This window comes from Geotrypetes seraphini, chromosome 8, assembly GCF_902459505.1.
Source record: "Geotrypetes seraphini chromosome 8, aGeoSer1.1, whole genome shotgun sequence".
Classification (NCBI taxonomy): Eukaryota; Metazoa; Chordata; class Amphibia; order Gymnophiona; family Dermophiidae; genus Geotrypetes; species Geotrypetes seraphini.
The window spans coordinates 187,599,214-187,620,299 of record NC_047091.1 but is presented as its reverse complement, the minus strand read 5'-3'; the positions used below and the strand labels follow the sequence as shown (position 1 = coordinate 187,620,299).

The window sequence follows — 21,086 nt, the reverse complement described above, 5'->3', positions numbered from 1 at the left end:
TCCAGAGAAGAGCGACTAAAATGGTTAAGGGCTGGAGGAGTTGCAGTACAATGAGAGATTAGAGAAACTGGGCCTCTTCTCCCTTGAAAAGAGGAGACAGAGGGAACATGATCGAAACATTCAAGACACTGAAGGGAATAGACTTAGTAGATAAAGACAGGTTGTTCACTCTCTCCAAGATACGGAGAACGAGAGGGCACTCTCTAAAGTTAAAAGGGGATAGATTCCGTACAAACGTAAGGAAGTTCTTCTTCACCCAGAGAGTGGTGGAAAACTGGAACGCTCTTCCAGAGGCTGTTATAGAGGAAAACAAAGTTAGACAAGTTCCTGCTGAACCAGAACGTATGCAGGTAGGGCTGGTCTCAGTTGGGGCACTGGTCTTTGACCTAGGGGCCGCCACAGGAGCAAACTGCTGGGCACGATGGACCACTGGTCTGACCCAGCAGCGGCAATTCTTATGTTCTTATGTTATGTTCTTATGAAACTCAGGCAACCTAACTTCCTGGTTGACATGGAAACCCGAGACCACTTTCGGTAAGAAGGAAGGTACAGTACGGAGGAAAACACCCACATCTGAAATATGGACAAAGGGTTCCCTGCATGAAAGAGCCTGAACCTCCAAAATATGCCATGCCAAGACTATGGCGACTAGAAAAACAGTCTTGATCATTAGGTACAGCATCCTTCAGTGGTTCAAAAGGGTCCTCTCCAAGGCCCTGCAAAATGATGTTAAGATTTCACAAAGGGAAAGGAAGATGCAAGGGAGGATGCAGACTAGAGAATGACACAGTGACAAAATTCATCACCGTTACCGTCCCCGCGGATAACCGCGGGAAAACATCTTCATATCATTCTTTAAGGAGCGAGGGAAGAATCAGAATATGAATGGCCACAACCACTGACCCTCAAGCTTTGCTTTGAAGAATGCTGGTATAGAAGGACTGAGGTTGAAATAGACACTAAAATATGACATGGGATTATTTCCTGCGGTTATCCACGGGGACGGGAACGGTGATGAATTTTGTCACCGTGCCATTCTCTAATGCAGATGAAGCACTCCCTCATAAACCTGGTCACATCTGGATGAGCAGTAAGCACACTAGTGCCTTTGCAAACTCGAAAACACGAAAGGCTTGCAACTTGAACTTTCAGGAAGGCCACTGCCAGCTCCGAAGGAAGACTTCACAGGATCCACTTGATTCCTAGCACACCACTTTTGGAAAGCCTTCCAGGCTTTGGCATAAGAAGCCATAGTAGAGGGTTTCTTCGAGATAATTACCCCCGAATAGCCCTGCTTCATCAAGGCCGTGGGTTTTCCATAGGCACTGGTTCCTGACTGAGAAGATAACGATGAAGAGGGAGACGGAGCTTCTCATCCCACTGAAGATCTACAACATCCGCATACCACTGGTGGCGAGGCAAATCCAGAGCCACTAGAATCACCAGGCTAGGATGCGTCACTAAACGGCGGATTACACGACCAACCAGAAGCCACGGAGGGAACACATACAGGAGTTCACAAACTGGCCAGAGCTGCACCAAAACATCCGACCCTAGGCTTCCGAAATGTGTTCTTCAACTGAAATGTGCCTTCAAGTTCTCTGCTGAAGCCATAAAGTCCAGCTGAGGCTGATCCCAGCACTGAACAATCAGACCAAATGCCTTCTACAAGCAGGACCATTCTCCTGGGTCCAGAATCTGTCTGTCAGCTGAGGAAATCTGACTGAACATTGTTGACACTGGCAACATGGGCCACTGAGAGTGACAGAAGATGAGTTTCTGCCCAACAAAACAGCATGCGAGTTTCCTCGCCTAAGGGAGCGCTTCTCGTGCCACCTTGACAATTTATGTAAACCACCGCTATGGCATTGTCAGAGAATATCCAAACTGCTTTTCCTACTAGAATGGGCTGGAGAGCAAGTAACACCAGCTGAATTGCCCTGAGTTCCAGACAATTGATAGACCAATGTTTCTGACGATGATTCCACTACACCTGAATGGATCATTCCCCGCAGTGAGCACCTGAACTCAATAGGCTGGCAAACATCTTGAGAGTCATCCATTCTGATATCCGAAGAAGCCTGCCCTGACGGACAGCCTCCCCCAGAAGCCAACAGGTCAGGCTGCTGCGAGCTGGCTCCATCCAGAGGAGTGGCATCTGAAAGACCACCGAAAGAGAAGGGACTCCTGGAATGGGCACATGTGCGCTCAAGCCCAGGAAACTATCTTCAAAGAGGCTGCCATGGACCTCAAAACCTGAAGATACAGCCAGGCCGTGTGAAACGGGCAGCCCAGAAGAGCTCTGATCTGCTGTTGAAGTTTCTGTCTGCATGCTTCGGGAAAAAAACACATGACCCTGCTTGGTAACAAAGAGAAGCCCCAGATACTCCAAGGACTAGGAGGGCATCAAATTGCTCTTCTTACATTACATTACATTACATTACATTAGGGATTTCTATTCCGCCTGTGCCTTGCGGTTCTAGGCGGATTACAATAAAGATGATATCTGGGCATTTCCAGTAGAATTACATTACAGGAGAAGAGTAGATTACAAGTAACAGTGAAGAGTTACAATACATATCGCAGCAGATGTAACATAGCCACGGATTACAATCAGTGAAAGGAATCAAAGAAGTCAAGAATTTCAGTTAATCCTTGGTTTTCAAATTTTCTCAACTATGGAACAAACTTCCTCTCATTTTAAGGGGTTCTGGTCCTTTTCAACTTTTTTGTAAATCTTTAAAAACTAATTTATTTGCCAAACCAGTCATATTAATATTTTCTGATTGTTACTTTTTTCAGTATCTTTTTAGTTACTGTTAACCGAGTCGAGCTCCTTTCTGGCTAAAGACCCAATAGTCAAAGCTAAGTTTTAGTTTAGTTTAGACCAGGGCTGCCCAAGTCCAGTCCTCGAGATCTACTGGCAGGCCAGGTTTTCAGGATATTCACAATGAATATGCATGAGAGAGATTTGCCTGCACTGCCTTCTTGGTATGCAAATCTCTCTCTCGTGCATATTCATTGTGGATATCCTGAAAACCTGGCCTGCCAGTAGATCTCGAGGACCAGACTTGGGCAGCCCTGGTTTAGACAATCCACTCTAATGCCTGCAATTGTGACACTACCGTCGCAGTGCTGGTGCGTCAGGGAGGGCCGTCATCAGTGGGAGGTGGTGCATTTTTCCTTCTTTTTTTTAATGAGGCAGATATTGTGCATTTGTAACACACATGGCATATGTTCCCATTAAAAAATAAAAAATAAAGGCTCCTGCCACGAACAGCTAAGTGGCAGGAGGCTTTCCCCTATCTCTCAGCTATTTAGGCTTCCCCTGCCAGCTCTGCGCATGTGTGAGTGTCGCTCTCACAGCCATCAATTGGATGGGAGAGTCGGGGATTACGATGAACCTCCACGTAAATTATTTGCCTGCAAACATTTTAGTACGTCAATAGCTCTTTCTAAATCAGCCCAAAAATTGGATCATAGCAGACCCACATGGTCTTACCGATCCTTTTAGTGCATCTAGGCCTCAATATGGTTATTCTTATGTTCCCATCCCATAGGGCAAATGCTAGGCACTCACCTAGGCATACACTCTAATACCAGGGTTACACAAGGAAAAGAAAACACTGACCAGAGATCAAGCACAAAAAATTCAGTATAGTTCTGTGATTCATATAATTTATGTACAAAATTCCAGGAATACTGTGTCTTCTTTGGGGGGGGCAGTGGCATAGTAAGGGGTGGGGGGGCAGTTCGTCCCGAGCCCATCTTCAAAGGGTGAAGCACCCCTCCTCCTCTCCTCCCTCCCCCGCTCCTCTCCTTGCCACGTGCATACGCCCCTTGCCTTCCCTGTACCTTTCTTTCTATCCCAGCGCGAGGTTGATGCCTGTATCGGCATTGGTGCTCTCTCCTGACGTCACTTCCGGCACCCGCGTCTAAAAATGACATCAAAGGGTGAGCCGACACCGATGTGAGCATGCTGCTCATGTTGGAGAAGTTAAAAAGGGAAAGGGAAGGGGGTGCGCATATAGCAGGGGGCAGGGGAGGGACACCACCGCCCCAGGCGCTGCTCTGCCACCGGGGGGGGGAGGAATAGTTTACTTTCAGCCCAATCAGTTCCTCTTGAGCCTGAGCCACAGTCGGGGTAGAGAGGAATTTTTCAGCCATTACCCAGTAGATTCACCTTGTGGCTGAATTATGGTCCACATTAGCTGGACTCTTGAAGAAGCCATATTTTGTGTTCCCTGGCCAAGGACTTCAGCTGCTATAACTGAATTGAGGGAAATATTAAAAAAAGGAGAAAATCCCCAAGAAATGATGGCATGCCAAGACTCAAAGAAAGTTTCAACTGAGCTGGAAGCCCAAAGGAGTAGAAGGAAAACTGCCAGACCAAATTACAGCAATGCAATCTTAGTCAATTTGGACTGAAGAACAAATCAGCTGGTTGAAAGATTATGACAAAGTAATGTGTGTGCAGCAGCTCTTACCTGAGCACACCTTCCCAGTTCCACCCTGTTCAGATACTGGAATATCTGTAGTGCCAATTCATAAGGCAGCTGGATGTCAAAGAAGGGAATCTCATTTATTTCATTCTGGAAAAAAAAACAGCAAACAATTAAACCCAACTTATAAGAAACTAATGTACATTAACCAAATGATATAATGTAGTAGAAGCCAGCAACCCCCTTTCCACTCTCTATTCCCACATATAGCATCTCTCCCTTCTTCTGGACCTGGTGCAAAATTGTAAAGTAAACTCAATCCAGAGCAATGCCACTTGTTTGTTTATTGCCTTTTCATGAAGAGATTCACCTAAAGTGGTAATCAGGTACTCGAAGTATTTTCCCTGTCTGTCCTGCCAGGCTTACAATCTAACTGTGGTACCTGGAGCAATGAAAGGTTAAGTAACTCGCCTAGAGTCACAGGGTACAGGCTGGAATTGAATTCACAACCTCAGGGTGCTGAGGCACCAGGCCACCTCTCCCCCTTTCCCCACATGAATTCCTGTGTCAGAAAGGGGAGAGACGCAGAGCACAGGCCTGTGTTTAAAGGAACTGCACTGACTTTCAGTCTGCTTTAAAGCTTCCATTGTTGGTGTCATGATTGTCATGTTGTCTTGGTCTTGTCGTGTCTAGGTAGGTAAAACCAACATTTCAGCCATCATGCTGTGGCTTTCTTTAGGGTATGCTGCGAGGTCTACAATCTATCTTTATATATAGTGAGTCTACTGACCTGATTGAGAACTGCAGACCTCCCTGTTCTCATTCAGGTCAGTGGACCCACTATATATAAAGACAAACTGCAGACCTCACAGCATACCCTGAAGAAAGCCACAGCATGATGGCTGAAATATTGGCGGCAAATCTGGTTAACAGCAACAATCAAGGTTGAACGCTGTAGAAGAATGACTACAAGGTCTTAAGTGAAGAGAAAGGACAATAAGCTTTGAGCATGGCACAGAGACTTTAAAAATGACTTGGTAGCCTTTAGTGGGGAGGTGTACTAGCAACACACTGCCATTTCTGAGTTTGGCAGAAGTGTGGAGAAATAAGAGAATAGAACTGAGAAGCAGAGATCCTATGAATATATACAATATAATGGGCCCTCCTGCCTGATACACCTGAAACTGGAGGAAAAACTAAGTAAAAGGCAAAACATCTTTAGACAAACGTGGCAGAACCACCCTCAAGATACAATGTGCTGAAAAAGAAAATGAGGGCTCCCATGTAACTCTAATTGCATCTAACTAGACAGAAGACCCCAAGACAAAGTCTTCAGAGATACATCCCACAGCTCTGGCAAAGTGTTTAGGAGCAACCTAAATCTCGACTGAGGCAGTACTAGGCTAGATTGGATAGGAATCTGAACAACTCCTACCCCAACTGCAAAAAGCATGGGGCACCAAATTACCGTTTATACTTTGATAAAAACTTAGGGCTAGCCCTTCACCAAACCCTCTTTATACAGAGAAGAAAGTGAAAAGACCCCGCCTGATGCATCAACCAAAACAAGTGGCTGCTATACACCTTCTCCAGCATGTGGCACCATCACTGAAAAATAGCTATACCCAAATCTACCTCTTGGAAGGCCAAGTTGCAACCTAAAGAGAGACAGAAACTTCCTGAGAATAAGCTGTAATGCAAGCAGACTCACCAACTGCCCATTTATTTCTTTAAAAATGTATACCCTACTTAAAAACCAAGGTGGTTTACATGCAACATACACAATCATTTACAAAGACGTGGTCTTCATCATAAGGCGTATGGGATAGACTTAAAGATCTCAATATGTATACTTTGGAGGAAAGGCGGGAGAGGGGAGATACGATAGACATTTAAATACCTACATGGCATAAATGCACATGAGTCGAGTCTCTTTCATTTGAAAGGAAGCACTGAAATGAAAGGGCATAGGATGAAATTAAGAGGTGATAGGTTCAGGAGTAATCTAAGGAAATACTTTTTTACAGACAGGGTGGTAGATACACGGAACAGTCTCCCGGAAGAAGTGGTGGAGACAGAACTTGAGATAGGTATGTGGGATCTCCTAGAGAGGAAGAAATAATGGTTACTTTGGCACTCAGTTGAAGTAGAAGGAAGAATCCAGGTTGTTTGGGCAACCGAGTAGCTATCGGGATTTTGGTGGCTAACTCTTGTTTGAGCCTGACTAAAATCTTCAGAATGAGAAGGATGGCAGAAACAAATAGAGGAGCTTGTTCATCCAAAATAGAAGAAATGCATCTGCTTCGAGATGATGAGGAGAGTACTGGCTGGAACAGAACTGAGACAACATGTGGCTATGGGGAAACACAGACAGATCTATCTAAGGAGTCCCCCAAAGAGAGAAGATATGGCGCAAGACTGGAGTTGAGAGGCCACTCATGTGGTCAGATAAATCTGATTAGATTGTCAGCTAGGGCATTCTGTTTACCTTGCACATATAAGACTTTGAGAAAGATGTTGCGAGGAATTGACCAGTTCCAAATTTGCTCAGCTTTTTGACACAGAGAAAAAGCCCGTTCCTCCCTGTTTGTTGATATAGTACATTGCCACTTGATTGTCTGAATAAAGAGGACTTGGTTGGATATACAATCCTTAAATGTTTTGAGATCATTGTGAACTACCCGCAGCTATAAGAGATTGATGTGGAATTTCTTCTCTTGAGCAGACCACATTCCCCGAGTCCGGTAACCATCTAGGTGAGCGCCCCAAGCATACATGGATGCGTCTATCATGAGTACTTTGTCATGTGAAGGGATGTGAAATAGCAATCCTCTGGAGAGATTTGTCAGATTCAATCACCACTGAAGAGATTGATGAAGAGATGAGATGATTTTGATCTTTTGAGAGAAGGGATCAGTGGTCTGAGATCACTGAGATGCTAGGGTCGACTGAGCTGATCTGAGATCAAGTCGTGCGAAGGGGGTGACATGAACTGTAGATGCCATGTGACCTATGAGAGGCATCATTTGTCTTGCTGAGATGTTTTGCAGAGTGAAGTAGAACATAAGTAGTCTCCTGAAACTCTTGCAGGCGGTCAGATGGAATATACTGTTCAAAATCAGCCAACTTCTTTATAAGAAGATAAAAAGTTGAGATAAAAAGACAAATAGAAGTTGTAATTGACAACTCTGTGGGCTAATAGAGTTCTGTTAAAGACGGTGTCCAAACTTATCCATATTACGGCCCTCACTATGCAGTGGCATAGACCCTGGAGCTGTAGGATTTTTAAAAAGTGGGTTCAACCAGCAAAGACAGATGTGACAACTGTGGTTTATCAAATCCAGGACAAGATTATATTCAGTAAAGAGAGTCAATCTTTCTAGGAGCTATAGTAGTAGAGAGAGGTATCTCCCAGTTCTTAAAGAGTGCTTCCTTAAGTAGATTGCGAAGAAAGCAACAACAAGCTCCTTAGGAAGTTCATCAAAATCTAAAGTCTGAAGGAGCTCTGCTCTGGGCTTTGTGTCTGACTCCAATTTGACAGGCAGAGCTTTTCCCACCTGCTTGATATATTTGGTAAATGAAAATCCTTCTGAAGAAGATCTTTGTCTGGGAGAAAGAGGAGATGGATCTGAAGGATGGCTTCTTAGCCAGTTTACTTGATGGAGGAACACCATCCGATGTTGATGGAGGCGTCGATGCTGGTACCGCCGGTTCCGATTGCTTGGATTTATCACTGGAGTCCATGGTCAATGCAAAGAGCTTTTATTGCTGGATACAGTTGAGTGATGGAAATTAGGGCACTGGCACCAACAGCACTTCTTAAAGCCGCTTGAAGGCTTCAACATGGAAGGAAAAATCTTGGAGGCAAAGTCAAAAGAGGAGACTGAGAGGGGACATTATCTACTAAGTCTATTCCCTTCATTATCTTGAATGTTTCAATCAAGACAGGTTGTTCACCCTCTCCAAGGTAGAGAGAACGAGAGGGCACTCTCTAAAGTTGAAAGGGGATAGATTCCGTACGAACGTAAGGAAGTTCTTCTTCACCCAGAGAGTGGTAGAAAACTGGAACGCTCTTCCGGAGGCTGTTATAGGGGAAAACACCCTCCAGGGATTCAAGACAAAGTTAGACAAGTTCCTGCTGAACCAGAACGTATGCATGTAAGGCTAGTCTCAGTTAGGGCACTGGTCTTTGACCTAAGGGCCGCCGCGTGAGCGGACTGCTGGGCACAATAGACCACTGGTCTGACCCAGCAGCGGCAATTCTTATGTTCAATGGCTGACACTGAATACATAAAACAGTGAAGGGGAAAAAGGGGGGCCTGAAGGCCTGATTGAGGGAACAAAAAGGCAAAGAAATATATATATATATATATTTTATTTTTTTTTAACACAGACCAAAGAAAGCTATAATAAAACAAGAAATTAACAAAGTCTAAAGGACCTTTCCGGACTAGCACAAAACTGATTTCTTTTTAGATATGCAATTCATCAAGTCGCTAGGACTCGAGCATGAGTCAATAGCACCTAACAACAAAGGAAAAAACAAACGCTGACAGGGAGGCAACACAATTTGGGATGGAGTCCAAAAAAAATACAACTTCTTTGCTCCATGGAAAACCAAGGATTGAGGAACCACAAGCTGATGTCAGGCAGGAAGGCACTCGCACGCAAATACTGCCTGACATCCAGCTGCCTTTTTTTCCAGAGGTTGCAAAGCTTCACAAAGCTTAAAGTGATGGTGCATTTTTCACTGTCTGCACCAGGCTCCACGAATGACATCACCTACATGTGAGAATATGCTGCCTGCTTGTCCTAGGATAAAAAAGTATTTCCTTAAGATTACTCCTGAGCTCATCACCTCTTAACTTCATCTTATGCCCTCTCATTCTGGAGCTTCCTTTCAAATCAAAGATTTGCCTCATGTGCATTTATGCCACGTAGGTATTTAAACATCTCTATCATATCTCCCCTCTCCCACCTTTCCTCCAAAATCCTACAGAAGCCAGTGACAGACATAAAACCCTGCAGATGTGCTCAGATGCTGCACAGCATACAAATAAATGCACCACTCAGGCTAGAACTCAGGGAGAGGAAAGTGCCTAAGAATACTGCACAGTTGGGTATTAAGCAGCAATCTATCTGTTTATCATTTCCTAGAACTAAATCCAAACCCATTATATCAGGGCTGAAAACTCTAGGTCAGTGATGGCTAACCTTTTTGAGCCCGAGTGCCCAAACTGCCGCACAAAACCAAAGAATTTCCTCAAAGTGCCAGCACGTCAATTAAACCTTAATAACAAGATTTTAGTATCTAAAAACTCTTTATAAAGTTGCCTGAACTATGTAACATCATTTTTAAAGGTTGGAATCTTTGTATTGTCAGAGAATCAATTTGATTCACAATCCTTTGGTTTTCATTTCAATTTATTGGCAATTTGTAATGTTTTAATGATTTCATTCAATTTAATGAATTTAGGAAGAATTTGATTCAGTTACACAATATATTTTAAATGTATTATTCACATAACATGTCAAATGTATCCTGAGTAAAAAAAAAGATAAACTTTTTAAAACTGTTAACTGTGTCAAGACTCGGTGTGTATTCCCAAAGAGTCTATATATGTTTTTTTGTAAAATTTACAATCAAATTAGAAAATAGTTAAATCATTACATTTCTAATAATATGATGTAAAGAAAACAAAAGAGCTTTCAATTAAACCAACCATTTTTATTGGAAATTCCAGATTGGAATACAACAGGGCCATGTAAAGTCCCTTTTTTAAATAACATCTTTAAATAATATTTAAATAACTTAGAAAGTGTCTTATCTGCAAACTGAAAACACTGCTTCATGTAAACATATGCATTGGGCATGCTCTGAAAAAAATTAATGTGATTTTTGTTGTTGCATGCATGCTGATAACTTGTCAATCCTTGGCTCATAGTGCGTTAATTTCAGAGCAACACATGCAGAACTCGTGTCATCCGTTAATCTGTTTCTAGCATCAGATTTTATATGATTCAAAGCCGAAAACAGCTGCTCACAAGCACAGGATGACCCAAACAAAGTAAGAAGAGCAATCCCAAGTGCTTTCATGGACTTAAAATTGTCTGGCAGAGAATTCCACGCTTTTAGGATTTCATTTTCAGAACTGCTAGCAGTGATTTCATTTGTCACCCTTTCACACTCAATACGTTCAAGAGCCGCACGCAGGTCATTGAATTTACTTTTCCAGATAGAGCTTTCTTGAAATTCCAGTAGCTCCATTTCCAAATTTTGAATATCCAACCACTGTAAGCAGGAAAGATCAAGATCTTCAAATGTGGACTTTTCTGGGGAAGTTATAAATGAAAGGGTTGTCTCCATCTTACGGAACTGAGAAAATCTTTTACTAAAATTCTCCTTTGCTTCAGCTACAATGGTGGAATATGCTTTGTGGATTTCCTGGTGTTTTTTATGACTGTCCACAAATGTTGTAGAATTATCCAAATGTATTTTTAGGTTGGGAAAATATTTTAGCTGTCCACTCTCAAGGTCTTTTTCAAAAACATGCAATTTTCTCTCAAAAGCTTTGATGTCACTAAACATGCTTTCTGCTGTTTTTCCCATGCCTTGTAATTTTTTGTTTAGTACATTAAAGTGGTTAGTAAAATCTGTAAAGAACATGAGGTTGGTAAGCCAGGCCATATTGGTGAGTTGAGGATAGTCTTCCCCCTTTTCGTTCATAAATAGGCTAACTTCTTCCAAGCAGGCCACAAATCTCTCTAACACTCGTCCTCTGCTCAGCCACCGGACATTATTGTACATCAGTAAAGTGTTATATTGTGCCCGAACCTCATCAAGAAGGGCTTGAAATTGTCGAAAATTAAGAGCACGCGCCATGATGAAGTTCACCATTTTTGTTACATCTTTGAGGACATCGTCAAGTTTTTTGCTGCTTTCTTTGGCGCAGAGAGCCTCTTGATGTATTATGCAGTGAAATTGAATCAGTGGATGTTTTGCTTCCTTAGCAAAGAAATGAATGAATCCTGATGTTGTCCCCACCATGCTAGGTGCTCCATCGCTAGTAACTGAAAGTACTTTTTCTGGACTTATGGCTAGTGATGAAAAAGCCTCCATCACAGCATTGTGGATATCTATCCCTTCTGTTCTTCCAGGCAAAGACAGCAGTTTTACCAGCTCTTCTCTCATGATGTCACCAGTAGCATAACGCAAAATGAGCGCTAGTCTTGCATGGTTAGTAATATCTGTACTTTCATCCAAGCACATAGAGTAGAAGGGTGCTTTTTGTAAGTCGCAAGTAAGCTGTTGACTAACATCAGCAGCCATTCGCAGAACCCTATCTTTTGCAGTATTTCTGCTTAGCGGCATCTCAGAGATGCGCTGCACAATTTTATCCTTGTTTTGGAAATCATGGAAGAGTGAATTACTCCCAGCCAAAATTGCCTTTTTGATAAAATCTCCATCAGAGAGGGGCTTACCATGTTTTGCCATGCACAGTGAAATTTGAAAGCTGGCAACTGTAAGATGATTAGTTTTTGAAAGATAGTTGCTAAAACTAAGAGATTGGGAGTGATATTTCTTTAATTTTCCTACAAGGAACTCTTTTCTTTGAGCTAAACCAAGTTCAGCAACACTGTTATGGTTGGTCTCAAAGTGACGTTTGACACTTGATGTGCGAGACACAACACTTTCATTACACATAATACACAATGCTTTCCCACTGCGTTCAATCACTCCATATGTACTCTGTCCAGGCCTCTTGGAATGGTCTTCCACTATCTGTTTTTGCTTTTTTTGCTGTACTCATTTTCTTTGTTCAAGACTTCAAGTCTACAAAAAGATAAAATTTGTATAATAAAAAAAATCTAATGAAGTGCTGTATACAAATCCGTCCCCATAAAAAAATATGTGATTGGGGAATTTTACTAATTGTAGACATCCGTTTTGGTCAAAAAATATACTGTCCGGGTGAAAACCGGACTTGTGCAACCTGAGTGTATGGGAAAAGGACTTTTATTTTTCATTATTGGAGCCTTTGTTATTTTATTATGATGTTTACAAAAGCACTGTGAAGGGCCACATATACACTTTACTGTTTTTTGCTATATTGAGTTTTCCATAAGGTACAGCGCAGAGGATTAGTGTGTTGGTTGTTCACAGAGAGCCCAGCCCTCCTCTCAGCTTACTGAACTTCTCTATGCAATCATCATAAGCAGCTTTTTTATTTCCTCGAATTTAGCATGTCCCCCATGGAAGATACAGAGATTTTTACAGAGGAGCACATTATTAGACACATTAACATCCCCCCATATCCTCACCTCTCTAGCATGGGAGCACTAGGAACTGTTCCTGATTACAGATGTCACATGTGGAGTCACACTACAGCCTCACTGAGTTCCTGTGACAGACTCAGTGTGAAGCTTCTCTTCCTCCCCCCACTTCCCCCTCACACACTGCTTGGCTCATAGGATACTAAGGGGAAGACAGGCAGGCTAAACATCCACTCACAGGACTGCAGCCAGCACAGGAGGATGGGCCGCGGCCCACAGGGACAATGCCCGGTCCTCCCAATGGCCAGTCCGGCCCTGTTGCCAGGTGAGCTGCAAAGCAGACACCGGCACACTCGCCTCCCGCCGCGCCGCATATCTTAATTGCGGACTAGAGAGTTGTGCGGGGACAGAAATCCCACCGGTCCCCGCCAAAGTCTCACCCGTCCCCACCCGTCCCCGTGAGGAATCCCACCCGTCCCCGTGAGGAATCCCTCCGTCCCCACCCGTCCCCGCGAGGAATGTCCTCCGTCCCCGTGAGAATTCCCCTCTGTCCCCGCACGTCCCTATAAACTTCAGAAATAGTTATTTCATTTAATTATGCTACTGAATTAAAGGCTCTGGTAGAAACCCATTTACAAATAAGCAAAAAGACTTTATTAATTTGGAAATATTAATTGGGAAGAATACACATTTTGTAAACGGGTTTCTACCAGAGCCTCTTTTGTTTATAAATTTTTATCAACACAACTAATATACTACTTTATCCTGAAGCAAAGAAAAAAAGAAATAGAATTCTTTTCATACCTTTGTTGCCTGGTTTCTGCTTTCCTCATGTTCTCATTCAGTTCCTTCCATCCACTGTCTCTCTTCCTTCTGCGTCTTCCATTTGCTCTGTTACTGTGCCTCTCCCTTTCTCCCCCCTTCCAAATTGGTCTGGCACCCATCTTCTTCCCTCCGCTCCCCCCATAGTCTGGCATCTCTGTCTTCTTCCCTGCCAGCGTCTTCTCCCCACTCTCTCTTCCCCATTTCCTTTCAGCGTCCTTCTCCCCCCCATCTTCCCCATGTCCTGTCAGCGTCCTTCTCCCCCCTCTGTCTTCCCCATGGCCTTTCAGCATCCTTCTCTACCCCACCCCCCATCTTCCCCATGTCCTTTCAGCGTCCTTCTCCACCCCACCCCCCATCTTCCCCATGTCCTTTCAGCGTCCTTCTCTACCCCTTTGTCTTCCCCATGTGTTTTCAGCGTCCTTCTCCCCCCCCGTCTTCCCCATGTCCTGTCAGCGTCCTTCTCCCCCTTCTGTCTTCCACAAATGCTTTCAGTGTCCTTCCCCCCCCACCCCATCTTCCCCATGGCCTTTCAGCGTCCTTCTTCACCCCTTTGTCTTCCCCATGTGCTTTCAGCGTCCTTCTCCCCCCCGTCTTCCCCATGTCCTGTCAGCATCCTTCTCCCCCTTCTGTCTTCCACAAATGCTTTCAGTGTCCTTCCCCCCCACCCCGTCTTCCCCATGGCCTTTCAGCGTCCTTCTTCACCCCTTTGTCTTCCCCATGTGCTTTCAGCGTCCTTCTCCCCTCCCCCGTCTTCCCCATGTCCTGTCAGCGTCCTTCTCCCCCTTCTGTCTTCCACAAATGTTTTCAGTGTCCTTCCCCCCCCCCCACCCCGTCTTCCCCATGGCCTTTCAGCGTCCTTCTTCACCCCTTTGTCTTCCCCAGTGCTTTCAGCGTCCTTCTCCCCCCTCCTTCTCTCCCGCCCCGGGTGCAGCACAGCCGGCCAGGTCCCCTTACTTTTGTGGCGCTTCCGCTACCGACAGACCGACAACAGCCCCGGTCTGACAAACCTCCCTGCCCTTAACCGCGAATCTAAATTTCCTTCTTACAGCTGCTGTAAGAAGGTAATTTAGATTCGCGGTTAAGGGCAGGAAGGTTTGTCGGACCAGGGCTGTTGTCGGTCGGTCGGTCGGGTTAGCTCCACAAAAGTAAGGGGACCTGGCCGGCTGTGCTGCACCCGGGGCGTGGCGGAGCAGACCGCCCCCTCCCTTGGTAGCCACTCGAGCCACTCGAGCTACTCCTCCTTACCTACCCTGCCTGCAGCACAGAGCCGAACGGAAGTCTTCCCGACGTCAGCGCTGACGTCGGGAAGACTTCCGTTCAGCTCTGTGCTGCAAGCAGAGCAGGTAGGGAGAAAAGCCGCGCGACTTAGTACATCCAGCCCCGCAGGAACCCCGTGACCCTCGGAGGCGTCCCCACGGGATCCCCGCAACCCGTGCAGCTCTCTATTGCGGACCTTCCCGCATGCCAGTTGCAAGGCCTTCGCGTGCCACAGGTTCGCCATCGCTGCTCTAGGTAAAACAGGTCAGGAAGGGTTAAACACCAAAGCTAATGCAGTTACAATGAATAGTAGGCAGCCAACAAAGGGAGAGTCACACCAGGGGTTAACCTTGATCACATTGCAGGGAAAGAAAAGGAAGGTTCCTTTAGCAGCAAAGGAGAGCAGCATCAAAAACAGCCTGTAGCCAAGCCAAGAGGGAGCAGGAGTGCTACCACAGTTCCAAGGAAACAGCGGAACCCTGTTGAACCTGAAGCCCAGGTAGACCCTTTTGATAGGGAGATGCAATGGGAGGAATTGTCTGAAGATTCTGACTTTGAGGAAGCCATGGAAGTGGAAGACGGCTTAAGCTGGTGTAGAAATAATAATAATGAAGATTTAGCTGCTAATGAGGAAGTAGGAATGGACACTGCTTAACTGGCTAAGGCACTGCTTTAACAAAGTGAAGGGAAGCTAAATGTTATAGGAGAGCTTTATGTTTAAGGAAGACAGGAACGCAAAGAAGTTTGAAGAGGAATTATTCTTTGGATTCCTAATGAAAAGCAAAGCCTGTCTCAGACTGTTAGTTGCCAGAATCACAGTGAAGAGTTAGGCAATTAAGTGGGGGGGCTCCCCAACAAAACCCCCCGTCAGAGCCCCTAAAAACTGTCATTTTCTTCGGCGTGCACCTCCGTCTTGCGCTCAGTTGTCGGCGCGCGCCTTTGTCTTCCGCGGTTTTGTCTATGAACCGCTTTTAAGATCCCTCCCCAAAAATATAAATTATCCCATTTTGCTCTTTATATTTTAGATGTGCTTCACACACTTGGGTTCTGGTTCATAGACAAAACCGCGGAAGACAAAGGCACGCGCCGACAACTGAGCGCAAGACGGAGGCGCGCGCCGAAGAAAATGACAGTTTTTAGGGGCTCCGGGGGATTTCGTTGGGGAGCCCCCCCCCACTTTACTTAATACAGATCGCGGTGGCGTTGTGGGTGGTTTGGGGGGTTGTAACCCCCCCTCATTATACTGTAAACTTAACTTTTTCCCTGTTTTTAGGGAAAAAGTAAAGTTTTCAGTAAAATGTGGGGGGTTATAACCCCCCAAACCCCCCACAACGCCCCCACAACGCGGTGCGATCTGTATAAAGTAAAGTGGGGGGGTTCCCCCCTCCACACACCCCCGTCGGAGCTCCTAAAAACAGTTATTTTCTTCGGCACGCACCTCCGCGCTGCGCTCAGTTGTCGGCGCGTGCCTTTGTCTTCCGCGGTTTTGACCTGACACCCTTAAAAGCAGATCAATAAGGGTGGATAGATCCCATGCACTGGTTTTACACAGTTGTTAAAACCAGTGAAGAGCTTCAGTGTCACATGTTAGGAACTGTGATGGCTAAAGCAAGGCTTGAAGATTAAAAGGGTTTTTTTTATTCTCTCTGAGCCATTAGGCTAGATGAAGGAGGACTGATCTGAAGTAGTCTGGCTTACAATGCCTGTATGAAGGTAGGTAAATGAACTGTTCTTTATAAGCAGAATGTTTTGATGATGGTTTTCATTGAATTCTGAATGAATAAACTCTGAGCTGAATTAAGGCAGTAAGTATTAGGCCAATTTTCTTAAGAGGAAATCTGTCCCCATACGTCATATGATGAAGACCATTTTAGTAGTTTTCTGGATCGACTCCATCCCGCTCGTATCTTTTTGAAGGTGTGATCTCCAGAATTGTACATAAGAGAAGCTCACACCTGAAGTTTGTCTCACCACCGATTAGAGGATGTAAATTTTAAAAAACATCATCAACATCTTTTCTCTTATCAAGCTGCATTATGGGGAAAAGATCTGGAACAATTACTTATGCATGCTAATAACTATGAGGAATTTAGGAAACACCTAAAAATATATCTGTTCCGGAAGTACTTAGATAGCTGAACTGCACAATCTCCCACAACAATTGATCTCTAGAACAGTTAATCACCAATCTCTAACTTTGTTAGTTCTACTCAATTTGTAGCATTTTTAATCATTGTAAACCGCATAGAACGTCACGGTCCTGCGGTATATAAATAAACTGTTATGTTATGTTATATTCTAAACAAGATCTCATACAAGGGCATCAATACCTCCTTTTACCCACTGGTCATACGTCAGCATCCTTCTAGCTTTCATCATCGCGTTTTCAAGCTGTTTGGCCACCTTTAGATCATCACATACTATCACACCAAAGTCCTACTCTTCTTTCATGCACAAAAGTTTTTCACCTCCTAAAAACTGTTCTATTGCCTCAGGTTTTTGCAGCCCAAATGTATGACCTTGCATTTCAAGATTCACTAGGTCCTTCCTAATGTTATTTACACCATCAGGGGTGCCTACTCTATTGCAGATTTTGTTATCATTCACAGAGAGGCAAATCTTACCTGGCAACCCTTCAGCAATATTGCTTACAAAAATGTTAAAAAAAACAGACCCAAGAACCAAACTTTGAGGCACACCATTGTAACATTCCTTTCCTCAGAGAGATCTCCGTTGACCACTACCTCCTGTTACCTTCCACTCAACCAGTTCCTGACCCAGACCATCACTGTGGCCCATTATGAGGGCACTCAGTTTATTCATTAGATGCCTGTGTGGAACACTGTCAAAGGCTTTGCTAAAATCTAGATACACCACATCTAGCATACTCCCTCTATCCCATTCTCCTGTCACCCAGTCAAAAAAATTGATCAGATTTGTCTGACAAGACCTGCCTCTAGTGAATCTATGTTGCCTCAAGTCATGTAATCCATTGGATTCCAGAAATGTTACTATTCTCTATTTTAAAAGTGTTTCTATTAATTTACTTACCACAGAAGTCAGACCTACCGGCCTGTAGTTCCATACGTTTTCCTTATTTCCATGTTTGTGAAGAGGGAGCACATCCGCCCTTCTCCAGTCCCACTCCTGATTCTAGAGAAGCACTAAAGAGGTCAACCAGCAGAGCTGACAGAACTTTTGGCCCCGTTGCTTTGTTCACCTTTAGTTTAGCTAGCTCCTCATGAACTCAGTCTTCTGAAAATCTATCAGTGTTTACCACACTTCTATCTCTAATTGCATTTGTCTTCTGCTGATGGAAGCACAGAAACACTGGCTAGTTCTAGGATGCACCACTGCTTATACTACTGATGACAACCATCATTAGAATTTAGTGTTCTCTGCCTCCATCTTCTGGATAGAGAATAAACCACTTGTCTGGACTGGTGTAGCAGTGAAAAATTTCCTTTTAAACATCTTTGACCTCCCTCTCACTTGTATGTATTTTTGACCATCTGCTGAACTAAATTTTGCTGATAGACACAATAAAAATTAAAAGTTAGTCAATTATAGCTCCTAGGAAGGGCCTAAAGTCCTGATTGGCTCTGGTGCCTAAGGCCCCTCCCCTGGGAGAGGATAGGGAGGGGACTTAACCGTATGAGCCAATCAGGGCCTTAGGCCCCTCCTAATGCATTTTAGGATGCACTGGGAAGGGGAAGGTCTGCCATTTTGAAGAACAGGGCCTGCCAGCCAGAGAGAATGGGCATCTCTCCTGCTGTCCTTCAACTTAAAGGCATGGGGGGGGGGGTGAGATGTTGTTGGGGGATTCCAACAGTTGGCCAGCAGAGAGTGGGCATCCCTCCTACCAATCTTCTCTGGGTAGGGGGTACAGACAATAGCAGGCAAGAAGGGACGTCGTTGGGAGGGGTGACTTTTCCTTCTGCTGTTCTTCCTGACAGTCAATCAGCTAAGCTGGCAGGACTCAAGGAGACCTGTAGCACCTTTAATCGGGGCAGGGAGAGCAGCCTTGACAGGAGGGAGGAGCTGTACCTAGCAAATACTCTTCTGAGCAAGTGCCAGGCACAGTTCCTCCCCACCTTTACCAGCAATTCTCTGCACAAACAGCATGCATATAATTTGCATGCTATTATACTGAAAATCATCAGTAAAAGAAAAATCGCCCCCACTCTAGCCACTATATCGACCTGCTGGATTTTACTGGTGAGTTTTGAGAATCTAACCCTAGGACTAGGGGGCACCTGATGAAGCTACTCAGTAGTAGATCTAAAACAAACTGGAGAAAATATTTCTCCACACAACGTGTAAATTCTGGAATTCGTTACCGGAGAATGTGGTGAAATTAGTTAGCTAAAAGAGAAGTCCATAGGCCATTATTGAGATGGCTTGGGGAAATCCACTGCTTATTCCTAGGATAAGCAGCATAAAATCTGTTTTACTGCTTGGGATCTAGCTTCATACTTGGGACCTGGGTTGGCCACTGTTGGAAACAGGATACTGGGCTTGATGGGCCTTCACTCTGTCCTAGTATGGCAATTTTTATTGTTACTGCTGGGAGGAGACACTAGCCAATAGCACAGAGACTTTCTATGAGCAGCTGCTGATCTCTGGCACTAAATGCTAGCAAAGGTTTTATCTGCAGCATGAGCCAACTGTTAATTCAGAAAGCTATCCAGTCCAGCCTCAGATTCTTGTTGGTGCTAGGCCAAGTCTGCAACCGCCCAGTGTCACAACTGCAAAACTGGATCATATCTCTACAATCTGGCAAGCCTCACTAGTAAGAGATGGCAGCCCTTCCACTGTAGCTCCCAATGAAGTTGCCTGCCCCCTTTATTTAACCATCTGCACAGATGTATTCCAATTCCTCTAAGCTGGAGACAGTTCAGAACTAAGGTGGGGGGGGGGGGGAATATCATGCTCCTTATACAGAGAATAATGCTCTGCTACATCCATCTTCAACACAATGGTCTGGGTTATGTTTACTGTATGCCACTAACAACCTTGTAGAAGAAATAGTGATAATCCAAAACAGATAAGATTTTAAAAAAAGAAAAAAAAGCTTTGAACAAATTTATTTTAAAAAATTTATATACCGCCTATGATCTAAGCGGTTTCTATAAAATGTAGGCAGTAAGGGGAAAGAGGTAAGGAAAGGAACCAAGGACCCTTTCTATCGTACATGTATGACTGGTTGAGCTCTGAATTCGTCAGATTAGCATTTGCAAGTTTATGAAGCATCCTTTTTTCTTGTTCACTAAGCTAGGAAACACAGGGATCCAAGCATCATCAAGTATATTTTCATGTTTCATACCAATCTATCATTCTAATACACCTCTGTCCATAAATCCTAATAAATAAATAAAGCCTAATAGCATGCAAAGCAATCTTAAAAATAATTAACAGAATTCCTTTTGAAGGAAAGAAAATTACAAAAAGGAAAAAAGCCTATTACAATGTCATGAAGCCTGTAACCAACAGTATTTCTCTTCCCATTTGGAGCCAGCAGACATTAGAGTTAGTAAACATGAAAAAAAATATCACAAATTTCTTTTCAAAGAAATTTTAAATTTGCTTTCTGCTCATTTTCCCACAGACTTTAAAGAAAAAGAGAGTCTTAAATGAGCAGCAGGGAACCCTTTCTAAATTGGTCTATCTGGCCATAATAAGCAGATGCAATTAGGTCTTCAACCCTTTAAATCTTAAGTTTTAAAAAATCCTTTGCAGACCAAAGAATTAAAACTGCTTGCAATGCATATGCAAATAATAACTGTATGTCTGTATTATATAGCAATAATAATAATAATAATAATTTATTTCTTGTATACCGCCAAACCAGTAAAAGGTTCTAGGCGGTTCACAGCAAGGCTGAATATCCAGCCGATTTACAATACAGGTAGTCGTCGACTTACGACCTATCCAAGTTACGACTGTTTGACCTTACAACGCGACTTCCGCTCTCCGAAGAAAAAAAATGTTGTTAACAGATTGCTTTAAGATGATTAAAATATTACCCAGTCTAATGTTCTTGCCTTAATTTAACATAGGCCGACTTACATCCTGATCCACTTACGACCTAACAGTTGGAAGGAACCAATTGCGGTCGTAAGTCGACGACTACCTGTACAAGAAAAGCTATTACTAGAAGATACATAATGCCTATAGATTAAAAGCATTAACATTAGAATACTTAAGTTACAAATTTATCAAATAGTTGTGTTTTTAGTAATTTTCTAAAATTATAGTAAGATGGAACTTCTAGCATAATTTTGTCAA

General features: G+C 43.8%; 1 protein-coding gene across 1 annotated transcript in view; it reads right to left on the bottom strand.

The window, feature by feature from the left end:
- LOC117365387 (F-box/WD repeat-containing protein 8-like) overlaps positions 1 to 21,086 on the bottom strand; it is a 227,196-nt gene that overhangs the window by 179,837 nt on the left and 26,273 nt on the right. Inside the window, exon 2 of the mRNA XM_033955782.1 lies at positions 4,488 to 4,592. Coding sequence (XP_033811673.1) covers positions 4,488 to 4,592 — 105 coding nt within the window. The remainder of the gene's footprint in view (positions 1 to 4,487; positions 4,593 to 21,086) is intronic.